Genomic DNA, 16,604 nt, shown 5'->3' on the forward strand with positions numbered 1-16,604 from the left:
GTTACCGTTGATGAAACTGCACATTATTAACAACGAATCGTAGCTAATGTGCGGCCATGAGTAATTTTTAGGTACAATTCCCGGCGAGTAACTTAAATTTTGAATATGTCTCGGTAGTAGAATATCTCTTTAGTCTTGTAAGAAAATGTGTGATATAGGCCAATTTTTATTTTCTCACAAAAATGAAGGCTGGACGAAAATGAACTGCCTTACTTAATTTGAGAAATGCTAATTCAAAATCCGAAATAAGAAAATTTATCCTTGATTTAGTTTCAAGTTACAGTGACAAAGCAGTCGGTGAAAGTCATGTCAACCGACGAGATTATCAACCCCGATGACCCTCGGTTTAGGATCACTCCTTTCCAACAAATGGGGGCTTCTTGTGTAGGAGCTCTAGTAACATCGATGATAAGTAAGACATTTTCATAATAGAAAGTTGTACCATATCACCTATCATAATACGACTAAAAGTCATAGTTGATTGAAAATCTTCATATTTCAGTGACACCCTTTGATGTCGTTAAAATTCGTTTACAAGCACAGCAGAAAGCAAATCTATCAAATAAATGTTTCCTATACTGTAATGGATTGATGGATCATTTGTGCACATGTCCGGTCAATGGAAGTAATTCCAGCCATAATGACTGGTATCGGCGACCTAGTCAATTCAAAGGAACTCTCGTAAGTTTTTGCAGTCTTAATTGCTGATGCTAAGCCTTTCACGCGTAGGTAACGATGTATATGAATTGGCACTCAATAAGCCTTGAAAGACATGATGTTCTCTGAGCAAATATCACACGCCGGAAAGTATCATCTTGCCATTGAAATCGAATTTTCACATGAGCCAGAGTCGCTTTGAAAAGTAGTAATCTCCTCGGTAGGATGAGAGAAATTGACTATATAATACTAAGATGATGCAACTTGATGCCTTATGTTCCCATAGTTCACTGTAACTTACAAATGTAGTAGTTTTTATCATTATAATTAGCAATCTCAGTTGGTAGTTCATATAAGTGCAAAAATAACTTTAAAATTCTAATAAACAATATATTTTTAAGGCGTTGATCGATCATTATATTATCCTGCTTAACTCTTGCGTTTAACTGGAACTAGATAATTTGTTTTTGGGCATGCCAAATTCCTTATTTATCTAACCCAGTAGATGACAGAAATGGAAATCTTTTGTATGGGGCGTGCAAATATCTGAATCACATTTTATACAAGGAAATATTATTGGAAATAAACAAGTGACTTTCACTAATTGATTTGATTGATTTATTGACTCGGAATCCTTGAAGGATTAACTGAGAAAAATGTCATCCTTGAGGATTTAATAGTTCCACAGATAAATGATGTATTTATAGTTGTATTTGCTTTTGTTTTCAGTTCATATTTGCTGACTAGTGTTAACTAGTCCATTTGTTTTTGTAATTAAATCAATTAAAAATTATTCAAAAATGAAATTCAGAATTTGGTATGCAGTTACTTCTTAAAGGATATACCTCAAATACATCATCTTATATTTTACAAACTCAAACCCATTTTTGCATAATTACTAATTGAAAAATGCATGTTTTAAAGCAATATCATACCGTTTGGAATAAAATGGGTATACTTGTTGCTTAAATTTGGGAATATTTTTTGATTGCCTTTGCTTGAATTTTTTTAAAAATTTCCTGTATTGAAAGCATTTATGGAGTATTTTCTCATTTATGGGAAAATAATCCATCCACTCTTATGTCAATAGAGGGGTAGACATAAAAATATTTCCAGTGAAATGCCTGGTAGTCACATTAAAATTGGACCTAACTTGGGGAAAGTTAATTAGGAATATCTGCAGGGGTGCATCAAAGAAACAGGTTCATGAATGTACATGAATAGTTTGAGTCCCTGTGCAGAACATCTCTTTTTGAAATAAAACAGGATACTGAAGGAAGGTGCCAGGTTTGTGAAAAATCATAAATTATTAACAAAAAGCATCAAATGATTATCAAATAACCTGGTTCGCGAGCCAATGGAAGCAGAAAGATAGGTTGTATGACGGCAATTAGTGCATATATACTAATCATTTGGGTGTAACACTGACACGCAATAATTTAAGGTGAGATCGCAATGAAAAATTGAGGAAATTGACTCTACAGACGTATGTAACTGTTTTGCTCCAAAAATTCATAAAAACCACAGTAGCAAACTTGCAAAATATATGGTGATTCAAACTTCCAGAAAATAAAATGATGTGGAATGCTAATGATTCATTTGAGTGTTACCCAAGACCCCTTGCCCTAGTTGTAGCTTTCTGGGAATGTTGTGAATGTTTCTCCATGTGAAATTATATATTGAATTTGAATGAACTCAATTCGTTTGAGTACTTTAAAACTTATTCAGGGCAGTTATTCTATGGGAAATGTGTTTGAAGTTCTGGCTGAAAGTTGTGAGGTTCCCCTTTAGGGTCATGCATATACTTTTGGAAAAAAAAGGAGTACCGTATTTTCCCATCAGTAACGCGCACCCAGAACTTCGTAGTTATCATGAATTTGTATAGATACCGCGGCCAGGTCTTCATAGTTATCTTGCACGTGTATAGAAGCCGCACATCTGTATATACATATGTATAGTGTGTGTAAAAATACGTCTGGATTTTTTCAATTTTCATTACATAACCCGCATCGTCATTTTTTTGATCATCTGAACATTTTTGTATAGATAACGCAGGCATTATCGATGGGAAAATATGGTAATAGCATTTTAAAAAAATATTGGCAGTTGTGTCAGTGCATTCTAAAATTGAATAGAAATCATAGCAGTAGTAGCAACAAATAATATTTTGGTTGGGAATTAATGATATTCATCATTAAAATAATTATTGCAGATTTGTATTTTATTGATTTCTTTTGATTTTTATCATTTTATTGTTTTGATGTATTTTACGCAGTTAGGAAATTGTCGTTTGATTTGACTGATTTAACTTCAACAGCTACCATAAATATGCATTAAAAATTTTAAGAATAATGTGTTTACCCATTTTAAAATGACCTAATGAGTTAACTTCTCCATATAACTTCAATCTAATGAATCATTGTGTCTGCAAATGGCTTATCTAATTTTCAGATTTTTTAATTCTAAAATAATATGATTTTTTTCAATGTTGCATGAAACAGACAAAGCTCCTACTCTAGTAATTTAATAAAATTATACTCAAACTCTGACTGAACTATGTTTTGTAACATGTTTGATATTCACATATTTCATATGTGCTAAAAGTGATAAACTAAGAAATACATTGGCGTTCCTAACAATGATTGAGTATGTCATGACAAAATTACAAAAAATATTGAAATGAATAGCTATTCAGTTACCCTGAAAAGCATTATCCTGTCAAAAATAAAACTCCTATAATTGGTGAACTTTTCCCTTATAAAAATTGTATCTCATTACAAATGAAGGACTTGTAAGATAAGCTTTCAGATCCCCTGTATAGGGAAGACATTATATTTTTGGAACTATGTTAAGCTTTGTTAATATATAGAAATTTTACAATCATTAATACCTCTTGGGAAAACTAGACTGACGATTTTTTTTGTTGTTCCATCACATTACTGATGGAGTTCTACTGAAAAAATCAAGGATTTGGTCCAAATTCGCTTGATAGAAAATATAATATATTTGTTGGTGGAAAGAAAATAGGTATTCCATCTCAATTTTCTCTGTATTTGTCATAAAATATTTAGGGATCTTAATTTTGTGGGATACCAAGAAGCCATCACTATAGGTAGCTACAGAAAACAATTTTATTGGACAAATAATATGGATAATTGTATGTTCATGACCTATGGACAATGGAAAATTAATTTCAAGATAGAGTTTCATATTTATAAAATTTTGGCAGAAAATAAAATGAATGTAATCATAATTTATAATTCACAAAAATGTTCAAATTACATATTTATAAATCATATGGCAACTTTAAGTAGTCTGGCTTGAAGACCAAATGGAAGTTAAATTGTGCATAATACATGAAGCAAGCACCTAGGACCTCACAAATAGTTTTCCGGCATTGCGTGAACGGGAAGATGTTTGGAAGACATCAGCCAGTGCTGGGATCTTAGCATAATATTTCTCATTGAATCAAATCCTAAAGCAATCCATGAAACTCACCAATTATTCCAGCCCTTTACTTAGATGTAGCTAGTCTCTCAGCATGTGGGCCCAGCCCAAGCTAAAATGTAGGCTTTAAGAGATGTGCATGAGTGTAATTCTTATGGAGAAAACTCATTAAAATTAATTTTTATTACTTTCTCTAATCAATATAATTTTGATGGATTTCCATTAGTGTGTGCATAATGTTTTCACTGGTTAATCAGTAGAAAAGTCAATTCTAGAGCATTTTTCTGCGATTAGCTTTTGTCAAGCCTGAAATGGTTTTCATGTAACGTTGTAATTAAGCTTCATTTATGACTTTTTTTGGACTTTTGGAATTTATTTACCAGCAGTTAAAATAAAAATTTGAATAAATTAAATGATGATAGTCAAGGGACCATTTTTGGAATGCTTCTCAGAGCCACATGAAGGGGTTAATTGAAGGCCAATCTGTAAACATTTTGATAATGACATAATTCATTCATCATTTTCCCTGCCTTTGTGTTACCTTGTCTTCTTCCAAATAGGTACATTCCATGAGTTATTTTTTTCATTCATAGTATGCAAAGTGAATAGTGGCTCTTCATTTTGGCCTTGGTCTCACCAATTTGTGGAGTTTAAACGATTTAAAATTATGTTATAGGTTATGTGAGAGTGCCCACAATATATGTAGATGCATGTTTATAATACTGGAACTCTTTTGAGGGTTTTATTCCTTAAATGAAAGAGCTAAACTCAAGTAACTGAGGATAATTGATTCTAAATAATCAAATCTCTATTAATGAAAAGTTATTTAGATTGCCTTCTTATATTGAGGGCTTTAATTATAATTTATTTATAGAAGATGGCTCTACAGTAAAATTATGAGAAGGACTTTGGACATAATCCTGTAATGCAGAATGTAGAAGGTGGTGTGAAAAGGCCTTTGAATACATGTAAATTTCTTTGATGGCATTTGACTAGATCAATACAATACTTTAACTTTTCAAGTATAATGCAAATGTTTCCGGCTACAGTCAGTTGGTAATGAATAAAGTGAATATTTTTTCTGACCCTTGGGTTGCTTAGTCGATTTTTGTCTTTTAAATATTACTATGAGCCATATTCATAAAATAATTATCAGTAAATTTATATTTTTTGTTGTCCATTTTATTAATTATCTAGGATGCCTTTGCCAAAATCTCCAGGAATGAAGGAATTACCTCTTTATGGAGTGGCCTTAGCCCTACTTTAGTTCTTGCAATTCCCACAACTGTAATATACTTTGTCTCATATGAGCAAATAAGGGTGAAACTGAAAGACTATTACAACATAAGGATTAAAAGTGATGCTTTTAACCAAGTTCAACCTACATGGATTCCACTGGTGGCTGGGGCCTCTGCTCGTACTTGGGCTGTTACTTTAGTGAGTCCACTGGAATTGGTTAGAACTAAGATGCAATCTAAAAGACTAAATTACTATGGTAAGCAATAAAAATAAATGCATATAAGTATTTTTGAGTCCATAAATCTAGTATTTTAAGTTCATGGTGTAATTTTTCAATGGTCATTCAAACAACTAATGTAAGTTCCCAAGTTTTCAGTCAATGATGGAGGCAGTTTTTAGTCACTAGGACTCGAAATTGGTAGAAAGGTTTTTGTGTGTCACTCTGAGTCATGTACAATTCTTAAGGTATCTTGTATCTTTGTTACCTAATGAATATACTAACCTAATTTTAGCTAACATGGGTAAGGTGAATATTATTATCTTATTGGCAAACATGTATGAATCACTCCTGAAAGTCCACGCTAATTGGGACGAATACAATTCCCGTATTATTCTTATAAAGCTTGCAATTGATTATGTACATTGGCTCATAAGGTTTAGCTACAATAAGCAATTTTAGGGGACAATGGGGTAGGTGTGACGTAATACTAGATTCTAAATACTGAATGATGAATTATTATCAAGAAGAAAAGAGTTTTTGAAAAAGCCAAAAAAATGATGTGCTGTATTAGCAGCCCCTTGCTAGGAATTACAATTTCTTAAATTTGTAGAGGTAATTTGACAGAATGTTTACAGGGCATAGAATCATGCAGCTTCTTCACACATTCTGTGAAAAGTGACACTTGGAATTACAATGAAATTCAATTGTTCATATGTCTATTCAGAACAAGATATGAAACTATTTCATTGCTTGATCACTGTTTCCTCTGTGGAAACTAATCTGTACAGTTTATCATGAAGACAGGTTTGTCATGATGTGCCATTAAATTAAATCCTGTCATTTTTTTACATTGAAAGATCATAACCATTTTATGGACTTTCCATTCATAAACTTATGCATACCTGCGTAGTAAGATAGATAATATTTCAGTTGTGCATAGTTTTTCTAGAAATAAATTATTGCCCTTTGAATTTTAAAATTGCCTGCCCTCAATCTCAGATGAAGTTAATCAAATTAAACTGCTCTGAACTGGAGATAGCAGGTTTAGGCGATGGGTAAAATTATTGTACGTGGTCTGTGCAATAAATGTGCGAACTGGTGCAATCTGGTGCCCATGCCACGAACTATAGCCCCGTCCAATAGCAATGCTAGTTGCCTGAGACCCAATAAGTCATCTGTGCTTGGCGGATCGTTGAGCTGTGCGTATGGTGCCAATTATATTAGTTTCTGCTGTCCTTGTTTTTACTGTTTGTCGAAGATGGACATTGATGAAATCATGGAGCAATGAATCAACATCAAGTGTTTTGGTGAAGTGCATTAAATATTATCAAGAAATAACTGAAATGTTGACAGCTGTTTATGGTGATAATGCTCTGAAGAAAACATCCATTTTCAAGTGGATTAAGCATTTTAAAGATGGCCAATAAGACGCCACAGATTATGCAAGGCCAGGACTACCTTTGACCACTTGTGTTGACGACAACATTGATCGTGTGTGATCCCTTGTCCTTACCAATCGTCGGAAAATTGTCCGAATGATAGCTGATGAACTGAATTTAGGAATATCAACAGTGGACACTATTTTAACCGAATATGATGGATGGATCCTTCACCATGACAATGTACCCGCTCAGCATTGATTGTTCACCAGGTTCCCGCAAAAAATTCAATCATCATCCTTGATTATCCTCCTTATTTGCGAGATCTTGCGACTTATTCCTATTTTCAAAATGCAAAAATGTGATGAGGGGACATCACTGGGAAGATGCGGACACAGTAATGCAAGAAACGATGAGAAAACTAAAAAGCCCAACTGCCGAGGACTTCCTAGGGTGCTTTAAACAGCGGAAAAGAAGATGGAACAAGTGCATAGCCCTAAATGGAGAGTACTTTGAAGGGAACAAAATTGATATAGACTTAATTTAGAAAAATAAGGTTTTTATGTCATCAGTTCGTGTATTTATTGGATAGACCTCATAGATCATTAAAATATCTGCTGCAAACCTTATGACAGCATGTCGACATTGTGATTATCAATGGTTTTTATCTAGGTATGGGTAAAATTGACTCATTAAATGTGACAATATTGAAGAAAACACCAGGCTTGGCTCAGAATAGCATTTGGGTTTTATAAAATGAAATTCATGAAAAAATATATGCTAGGAACGGAATGTTTCTAATCTTAATACCATGGAACTATGCATAGCACACACAAGGATACCGCTGCATGATTAAAAACTGATATGAAAATGATAGCTTTATTAAGAGGAAAACACCACTCCTGGATGCTGATGGTATGCCATGACCAAGTCTCAGTAATAAGTAAACCGTAAAAAGTAAAGACCATGATTTAGTATAATGCAATGAATTGTGTAGTATGTTGACATGTACATTGGTGTGGAAAGAATGTGTTAACCAATAGTTGTAAAAGGACACAGATTAATATACCTAATCATTCAATGCATTTTATCTATACAAAGGTCAGTTTCGGACAATTATAATTGGTTATTTAATCCTAAGTATCATGAGAGCTTCCTCTTTCTCCATTCTACATCATTTAATACTCCATGTATAAATTTGTAACTTCTGTCTGCCTTCATGCTGTCCAAAATGTCTACTCGCTATCTTCCGCTACTGTAATTACCCAATGTTATCCCTTATGTGAAGGCCATCAACAAACTACCTTTCAGTATTTCCTCTGCCTTTTGTTGTATTTCCCCCAGTGGCTTCCTCTCTTCATCTACCTCAATAATAACCTCATTGTTTTTCTTCCTTCTTGTTAAATTTATTTTCTTTATTCTCTGCCACACCCACTTCTCAAAGACATGGAATCTATGCTCATCCTCTTGCCTCAACAATCAAGTCTTACATCCATAAAACACTACATTCCATATTTAAGTTTTTACTTATCTTTTCTTCTCATATTTACTTAGTGTACCTATCAGTAAGTCTTTTCTTCTTGCATGTCTCTTTTGCTGACAAACTTCTTCTTAGAATGGCCCCACTACTATGCCCCAATCCTATTAAGTACTACGTAAGTGCATGAACTGATGAGCTGATCCACCTCTAGTTTATTTCATCATATTTTAATTGTAACTTACCTTTCCTCCTTGAGAGTCTTATTTTCTCATGGTTTATCTTCAGACTATACTTCTCACTAAATAATAACACCAATCCCTTGGCTGTCTCACTATGCCTCATTAAAGCACCTATGTATATGTAGGTATATAAGTTCAATTAAATTTTATTTTTCCGTTTAGTTTTTCCTGCCTCACACAGAGGTGATATTTTATCACGCTTGGTGGAGGCATCCCAAAATTATAACTTGTCAACTGCCTCATGATTGTAATTGTGTTCCAGGATCTCTTTTGCCCTATCAAATGTTGAAAACTCGGAGACAATTGTGAAAGTAGGAGTGGTATTGCATTCTGAAGTATGAAAATTTTTTTTCTAATTTATCTTCAAATAGATAGATACTTTCTGTAAAGGCATTCATCGAACCTGATTTTTGGGATTAATCGTACAAATACCTTCTTAACAGTAATTTAGGGGCATATATTGATTGTAAAAAAGTACATATTCTAAATTTATTTTACGACATTAACTGGACTTTTACTTTATCATTACACTACATGCAACTTCCATCATAAGATCTTCACTAATAAATATAATTATGTTTTATTGCCTTAATTTTTGCTTGCAATCAGATGGGAAGATGAATGCAAAAATAATCTGGTTTCAGTTTTGTGAAAAAGTTTTACATTTTAATTGTATATTGTGAGTTTTTCAGTTTCATGGTAAATTAAAAAAAATGTGAACCTATGACACTTTTTTGTGAAATTTTAGAGAAGCATTTAGACTGACTGTATTAAATAATTTTTCCTTAAGCCATAAAGGGTTTTTTACACCACTGTAAAAAGAAATGAGAAGGGGAATTAAGATTTAAGATTGTTGTGGTGATTTATGGAGAAGCTAATCCTTCACCGGTGATCAGACATTCAAAATTGTAAGATGCTCGTTTTCCACAAATTAGTTTACGAGTAAATTAATCCTATACCAGGGATTGTATTCTGAAACTTACAAGTATACACTCAGCCACAATGGTTAGTCCAAAGTGGTTTATGGGAAGATATTCCCAGCACCAGGGACCAGCTCTGGGTTACCTTATTCTCGTACTTGTTTCCTAGAAAGAGACCTAATAGGGTTGCAGGAAAATTAATCCAAACCCTGGGAACCTAATTCAGAGGAATAAGGAGATAAGGATGGTGCCGTAGCTAACGTGGTGGCTTCTGACTCAGGGGGCCCAGGTTTGAATCGTGGAGCTGACAGATATTTTTCATCTGTATCCTGATCCCTACTTGAGGTGCCTTATGGAGACCACTTTGAGTGAGCACGTTGTCCATCGGATGGGTAGCTACGCTGCTGACCCCTTGGTGCCTTTTGTTATGAGTAGGCTAATGCTGATGCTGGGTTTCTTTCCACCTTTCATCCTTTCCTGCTCATCCCTAATGGTGCAAATTACCTCAGCTGTCGGTCACTGTCCCTAAAACTGCTACTACTCTTAGGAATAATGCATTCACTCACTTGGGTATTACAGCAAAGCAATACCAACTCTGTAGACTATGAAGTGGACAAAACACTTGATGGCCTGATGGTGTTGTCAAAAACGAAAATGGTAGAGAATTAATCACACTATTGTGCTTCCTTAGTTTTTTCGTGTTATTTTGCTTTCCTTCTATATTTTCCATTTGTTTCTTTCTTTTGACTAAATGGCTTAATTCCCTACCATTTTCGTTTTCGATAACACCATCGGGCCATGAAACGTTTGTTCACTTCATGGTCCCCAGTGTTGGTATTGCTTTTCTGTAACACCCAAATGACTGAGTGTGTCTTATTCCTCTGCATTAGGTTCCTGGCATCTGGATTAATTTCCTTGAAACCCTATTCGGTCTATTTCTAGCAAACATGTAAGTGGTTAAGGTAGCCCAGAGCTGGTCCCTGGCACTGGGCAAATCTTCCCGTAAACCACTTTGGGCTGGCTAGTGTGACTGAGTGTGCATTTGTAAGTTCCCAAATACGATCCCTGGAAATAGGATTTATTTCCTTGTAAACCAATTTGGGAAACCCCTGAGTAAATGTGTCTTGCTATTTTGAATGTCTGATCACTGATCGGGAATTAACTTTCCTGTAAATCACCCCACCAACCTTCATAAGCTCCTTTTCGATTCACTTTACAGTAGTATAAAAAACCCTTACAGCTTAAGGAAAAATTATTTTGCATAGTCAGTCTTAAAAAGACTATAAGAAGCTCAATTTCCCTTTCCAAAAGCATTTAGGAACACTCAGCTGTTGGCCTGCACCCTACTCATGAAAGGAATTTCTGGAAAGGCAATAGCCTTTACCTATTATTATTACCAGCATATACAGAGGGAATAGGAATATAAATTGGGAATACCATGGATATAAACAAAAAATTTCAAGAAAATCCATCTCATTATCCTTCTGGATGCATTTAATTTCTGACCTGACATTATTATATATAATATGTCCTAGAAGATAAGTCCTCATTAAAGTTGTATTTATCATACACAATGGAATGAGGTTAAAGTACTTGTCTGCATGTATTCATGATTTTGTTGATATAATTTTGTCCAAGAATTATTATTAATGATGAAGTTGATTGAGGTGCCTATATCAACCCCTACAAATCCCAGTTTGAAAATATGTAATTTTTTGTTGATATAGTGTTGATTGTCTGTATCAAAATTCTTAAAGTATTTTATCTAACAGAAGCAGGACAAGCTGTAAAAAGTCTTGTACAGTATGAAGGAATTCTTGGATTATGGAAAGGATTATGGCCTACTCTGATGAGGGATGTTCCATTTTCAGGTTAGTATCACCTGACATAAAATGATTATAATTAATGATGTTTTTGTCTTCAGTATTATTGGGGTGACCATATTACAGTCTCTAAATAGTTACAGAATGTGATGCATCATTCATATGATGGTAATGCAGCATAACCCTGCATTGCAATTTCATTATGAAAAAATTCTATGTCCAGTTTTGAAGTTTAATTTGAATTCTAATTCATGTGAAAATTAAACAGCTAATTGTAATATTTAATGTTACTTGCGGGTGTCTGGTGCATAGATGTCATAATTTCTAAACAGCAGGGTGTTGAATGTTAAAGATTATATATATTATTTTTGTTGTATTAATATTAAAAATAACTTAACTTAAAAGCACACATCTCTATTTTTGGCCAAGGAATTTTGGATTCATGAATAAGTGAATAAACAAAATAAATAATGAATAAACTAGAACAAAGTATAAAATGGAGTTTTTTGATAGATGCAGCATTTATGGCCACCCTAAATGCTGTGTATATTTTGTATTTTTACAAGTTGATTGACATTTTGGTATGTCCTACACCATCCAGCAATTTATTGGCTGAATTATGAAGCAATCAAAAATACCTTTTCACAGAAGAATCCCAGTTTTGGTTTTAGTTTCATCGCTGGTTCTGTTGCTGGATCTGTAAGTAAAATAGTGAGAAGTGTGACTTCCATGCAGCATTTAATTGCAGTTGTTGTTAATTTGACATTAATGCTCTTCCAGATATCAGCATTTGTGACAGTTCCATTTGATGTGGTGAAAACTCATCAACAAATTGAAATGGGAGAAAAGCAAATATGTGAAGGTTAGTTTTTAAAGGTTATTTCTTCTTAATTATTCTAAATGCAGTTAATCAGGATGTCTGCATGACAGCTAATGTGGGAAAGCTATAGTTATTGCACGCTTCCTTGAATTTCCCTGCATCCTATATTGTTGAGGAATAATGGAAATCGCTAATCTCAATATTGTAGATTTAAATCTAAGCTAATGAGTTTAAATGAAATCAAAGAAATAATTTATTGGGATGTAAGCTATCTATATTAAGCTATATTTAGTTATTCACGTAAAAATTATTCCTAAATATGCTACAGTGTAGTGGAACTAGTTGAAGAATAAATATAATTTTCTATAGGACCGAGAGTCTTTTTATTACATATGGTACTCTCCAATAATCTTATTATCTATTTTACCTTTCCTCATTCATGTTTGTGGTAGCCTATCTGAGAATTGAAAACTAAATGTTTGAAAAATATCAGTTTGGTTGTAGCATAATTTTTATGAACTATGTATTTCAAAGTTAATACTTTCGCCATTCTGTTCACTGTATTTACATGAGCCATTTAATAAGTCCTTAGGAAAAAATAGAAAAATTATTTTTGGTGTTTTTTTTATTTTTCAACAATCTTCTTTTAGCTCGATACACTTTTCCCAACATATCTCCAACTTTTTTAGCTCACCCAAAAATTAGGATTTTAGAAGTTCCTCAAAACAGGCATCTGATTTGGCGATGACCTTTTTGTTTGACAGGAATTTAATCAAGTTCGGAAATAAGAAAAAAAGTCACTGAGGGGTAAATCTGGTGAATACAATGAATGTTTTAGTAATTCAAACTTTAATTCCTTAATTTATGCCATCTAAATTGTAGAGGTGGGCATCCACATATTGTCTTGATGGAAGAGAATATTTCTCTTTGCCTGATGAGTATGCTTTTTCTTGATTTCTTCAATCAACTGGTGCAATAACGGTACACAATACTCTCTGTTTATTGCTTGTACTTTTGGCAAGCAATCGAATTAGATGATTCCACATTCATCCCAAAAAAGTATGGCCATCACCTTGTCAGCCAATTTCACTATCTTTGTATTATTTTCGGTTAGATTGCCTTTAAAAACTCACTGTCTCTGCTGTTACTTTGTCTCTGGAATGTATCGATGTAGAAACACATCAGGAGTGTGATAAAATGCATCAAATCAGCCTTTGAATCAACCACATGGTTGCATTGATTATCCATTGAGAGCAAACGTGAAACCCTTTTTACTAAGCTTTTTTTACGCCCATTTTTGTGAACTTAGATTTGTCGATTACTTATAGCTAAATGGTGGAATTTGTCAAACATTTCAGAAGAAGTCACTTCCACTGGATGTCTCAAATGATGTTCTTTATTTGTGAATGCATGGCTACATTGAAACTCCTTTCCCAAATTATAATCAGTCACAAACTTAGGAACTTAAAGGCCACAAACTTAATCTAACTTGGCTTTGATATCTTTTGGTGTTAAGTCATTTTAATAGAAATGTTTAATCACTGGACAAAACTAATTTTTGAAATAAACTAAAGTTATTCGCTTCAATTGCCTATGAAAATGAAAACCATTTGATGGATATAATTGAAACTTGAACAGCAGTCTGGTTAGAGATGCGACTTACCAACCTTTTCTAATACTATGAGTGCAATCCTATGAAAGGACAAATTGAATGACCTACATCTAATGAAGAAGATTATATGAAAGGTGTGCAAATTCAATTGCCACAGTTAGTTGAAGTGTAACAATGTCACAGTGACATTGTAACCAGAAATACTTTGAAATCTATTTATGGAGGAGTACAATCTATTTACAATACAATGTATATGAAACTTATTATTAACAATCAAATTTACATGAAACTAGTTCGGTTTACAAAGAGTCAAAGAGTCACAGAGTCAAAGAGGGCAAGTCTGACAAGGTCGCTTTATCATGGGATAAGGTATTTGTGACTTCTATTCTTCTCAGAACCCCAGTTTATATGTAGTTTTGAGGCTCCGAAGGAGTACATTGTAATGTCTTAAGGGAAGGGGTGCTGCCTTCTTATCAGGCCTCCAGTTTTTATACAATGTTGATGGGCCAAAAAGGTATATTGTTATGGCTAAAGCAGGGGTCTCTGGCTTTATCTTCTTCTCAGATCCCCAGTTTATACATTGTTGCAGGTTCAAAGGGTACATTGTCATAGCTAAAAGGAGGGGGCTCTGGTGTATGGGACAAACTGTAGGTGGAGCCATCCCGCCATAGTCACCCCGCATCTGCCATACCATAATAGAAACTCAAATCCTGGATTTATTACATCAGGTAGTGAATTAAAGCAAGAAAAAATGATGGGCAAATGCAAGAGGGAAGGCAGTATGTACATTAGCAACTTGAAAAAATCCATTGAATACTTGGAGAACTCACTAATTATGAAAGGAGGATTCGTGTGGCCTCTCTTTACTAATATGTTAAACAAATTCAATTATGAACTTTTGTTTTTTTTGGTGATATGGATTATGTAATTTTCTGCAATTTGAATTTATTTTTCTATTTTTTACCCTGACAGATCCTCCTTGCCGCACTAGATCATCTGTGCTCGATGTGATGAAGAGAATTGTTAAGGTTGAGGGTATCAAAGGCCTCTTTACTGGGGTTGTACCAAGAATTTGTAAAGTAGCTCCAGCTTGTGCTATTATGATTTCATCTTATGAATATGGAAAGAGTTTTTTCCAAAAGTACAATAAAAGTATATTTCTTGAGACAGTTGGCTCAGAAATGCTCTTGGATAGTGACAAAGATCTAAGATCCCAAAGTTTACGAAGATGAATCCAGAAGTATTTTCATTAGGCACCACAGTAAAAATTGCTACAGATACTTGAGGCCCTTTTCCTAAGTGAACCTGTGATGTAGTATGGTCAATTGAAATATAAATTTGTTTGTTATGACCATTAGATCAAAACTAGTAGTCATGATGCACTTATCACTCATCATTATCCCTGTTTGGCACCTTATCTGGCCCTGATGAGTAACCTAAGTATATTTTGTATGGAGACTATATATGTGGAGTTTTGATCAATCTAGTGAGGTATGAAATTGGACATAAGGCATTTATAAGAGGACTTGGATTTCATGCCTATTGAGAAGACTATTTTTCATTTTTCTCCTATTTTTGTAATTGTTATTTCATAGAAGATTTTGAATTTTTCTTGCTCAAATAAACTATTCAAGCAGTAATTTCTTGAGGGTTTTCCTTAATACTGAAAATAATGAAGAGGTTCCTCCTACACAAGTGTGCATCCTGATGAAAATTTTCATGCTATTGTATTACTTTTCATGTGATTATTTTACACGGTCATATCTATTTTTGAAATTTAGAAAAATGTGTGATTAAAGAGACATAGCTATAATGATAAATATATTTTAAAATGTTGATTCATTTTTACAATCAATTGTTGCATTGAAATGCATATTAGCTGTTGACTCCGTTAAAAGTTACTATTGCGGCATCTCCCGCAGTTTATTTGGAATCAATTATCTATTTAATAAAATTTATTAATTGATGCTAACTTTGAACTTGGTCTGTGATCATGAGATGTGATAGTGCTTTTGTTTCCAAATTATGAAACTCTATATCTTCAAAAGAAAGGGATGCATAGTAACTTTCTATGAAATGTTGGCAAAATATGAGTGCCATTATAAAGCATGTTCACATTTCACTGATAAAATTATTTCACCCTGGCATTAATTTACCACTGGAGTTTTTGCTTGGTTGTAGTTATTGTGAAATATCAAAAATGAATGAAAACTATTATGTGACCTGGTAGTTCCTGTTCTGTACTGAGCTGATGGATATACCATGTTTAAATATATATTTTAATATTTAGCATTTAGGAAACATTGAAGCTGAGGATCAGTATTTGCATTGTTCATGTACAGGGAGAAGTTTCATAAATTCTACACCTATTAAATGAGTTCATCATTTACTATGCTTTATTTTTAATTGTGGTACTCATGGTTTTTAAGCAAGAAAAGTCTATGTTTTCTGATCAAAAGATAGGATTAAAGTACTTTATTTCATTGATTTACCCTGATTTTGATGGGTTTGCATTTTTTCATTCATGGCATGCACTTATCATTGTGGGATGTTCATAATTTACACCAAAATCCCACTAACTTAAGTGTTTTGGATGCTGATGTAAAGTATTATAGAATTTTAGATGCAGTATTGCAGAATATAGTAGTAAAGTCTGGAGATAGGCATCTCATCTAAATCCTGTTTATGTCTGTCTCAAACTGCATCGTATGGGCACTGAACAGTAAATTGGGATAGGAAAATAGTAGAGGACTGTCCATTGTCCCTCA

General features: G+C 33.6%; 1 protein-coding gene across 1 annotated transcript; it reads left to right on the forward strand.

Annotated features, from left to right (window-relative positions):
* Positions 1–50: 50 nt before the first annotated feature.
* LOC139690680 (mitochondrial glutathione transporter SLC25A40-like) lies at positions 51–16,189 on the forward strand. Its single transcript, XM_071588178.1, has 7 exons — positions 51–412; positions 503–681; positions 5,302–5,599; positions 11,354–11,452; positions 12,006–12,103; positions 12,185–12,266; positions 14,809–16,189. Exons 1-7 carry the CDS (start codon positions 307–309, stop codon positions 15,066–15,068), a joined length of 1,122 nt encoding a protein of 373 aa, XP_071444279.1. The 5' UTR covers positions 51–306; the 3' UTR covers positions 15,069–16,189.
* Positions 16,190–16,604: the final 415 nt, after the last annotated feature.

This window comes from Hetaerina americana, unplaced genomic scaffold, assembly GCF_022747635.1.
Source record: "Hetaerina americana unplaced genomic scaffold, ioHetAmer1.1.p SCAF_3, whole genome shotgun sequence".
Classification (NCBI taxonomy): domain Eukaryota; kingdom Metazoa; phylum Arthropoda; class Insecta; order Odonata; family Calopterygidae; genus Hetaerina; species Hetaerina americana.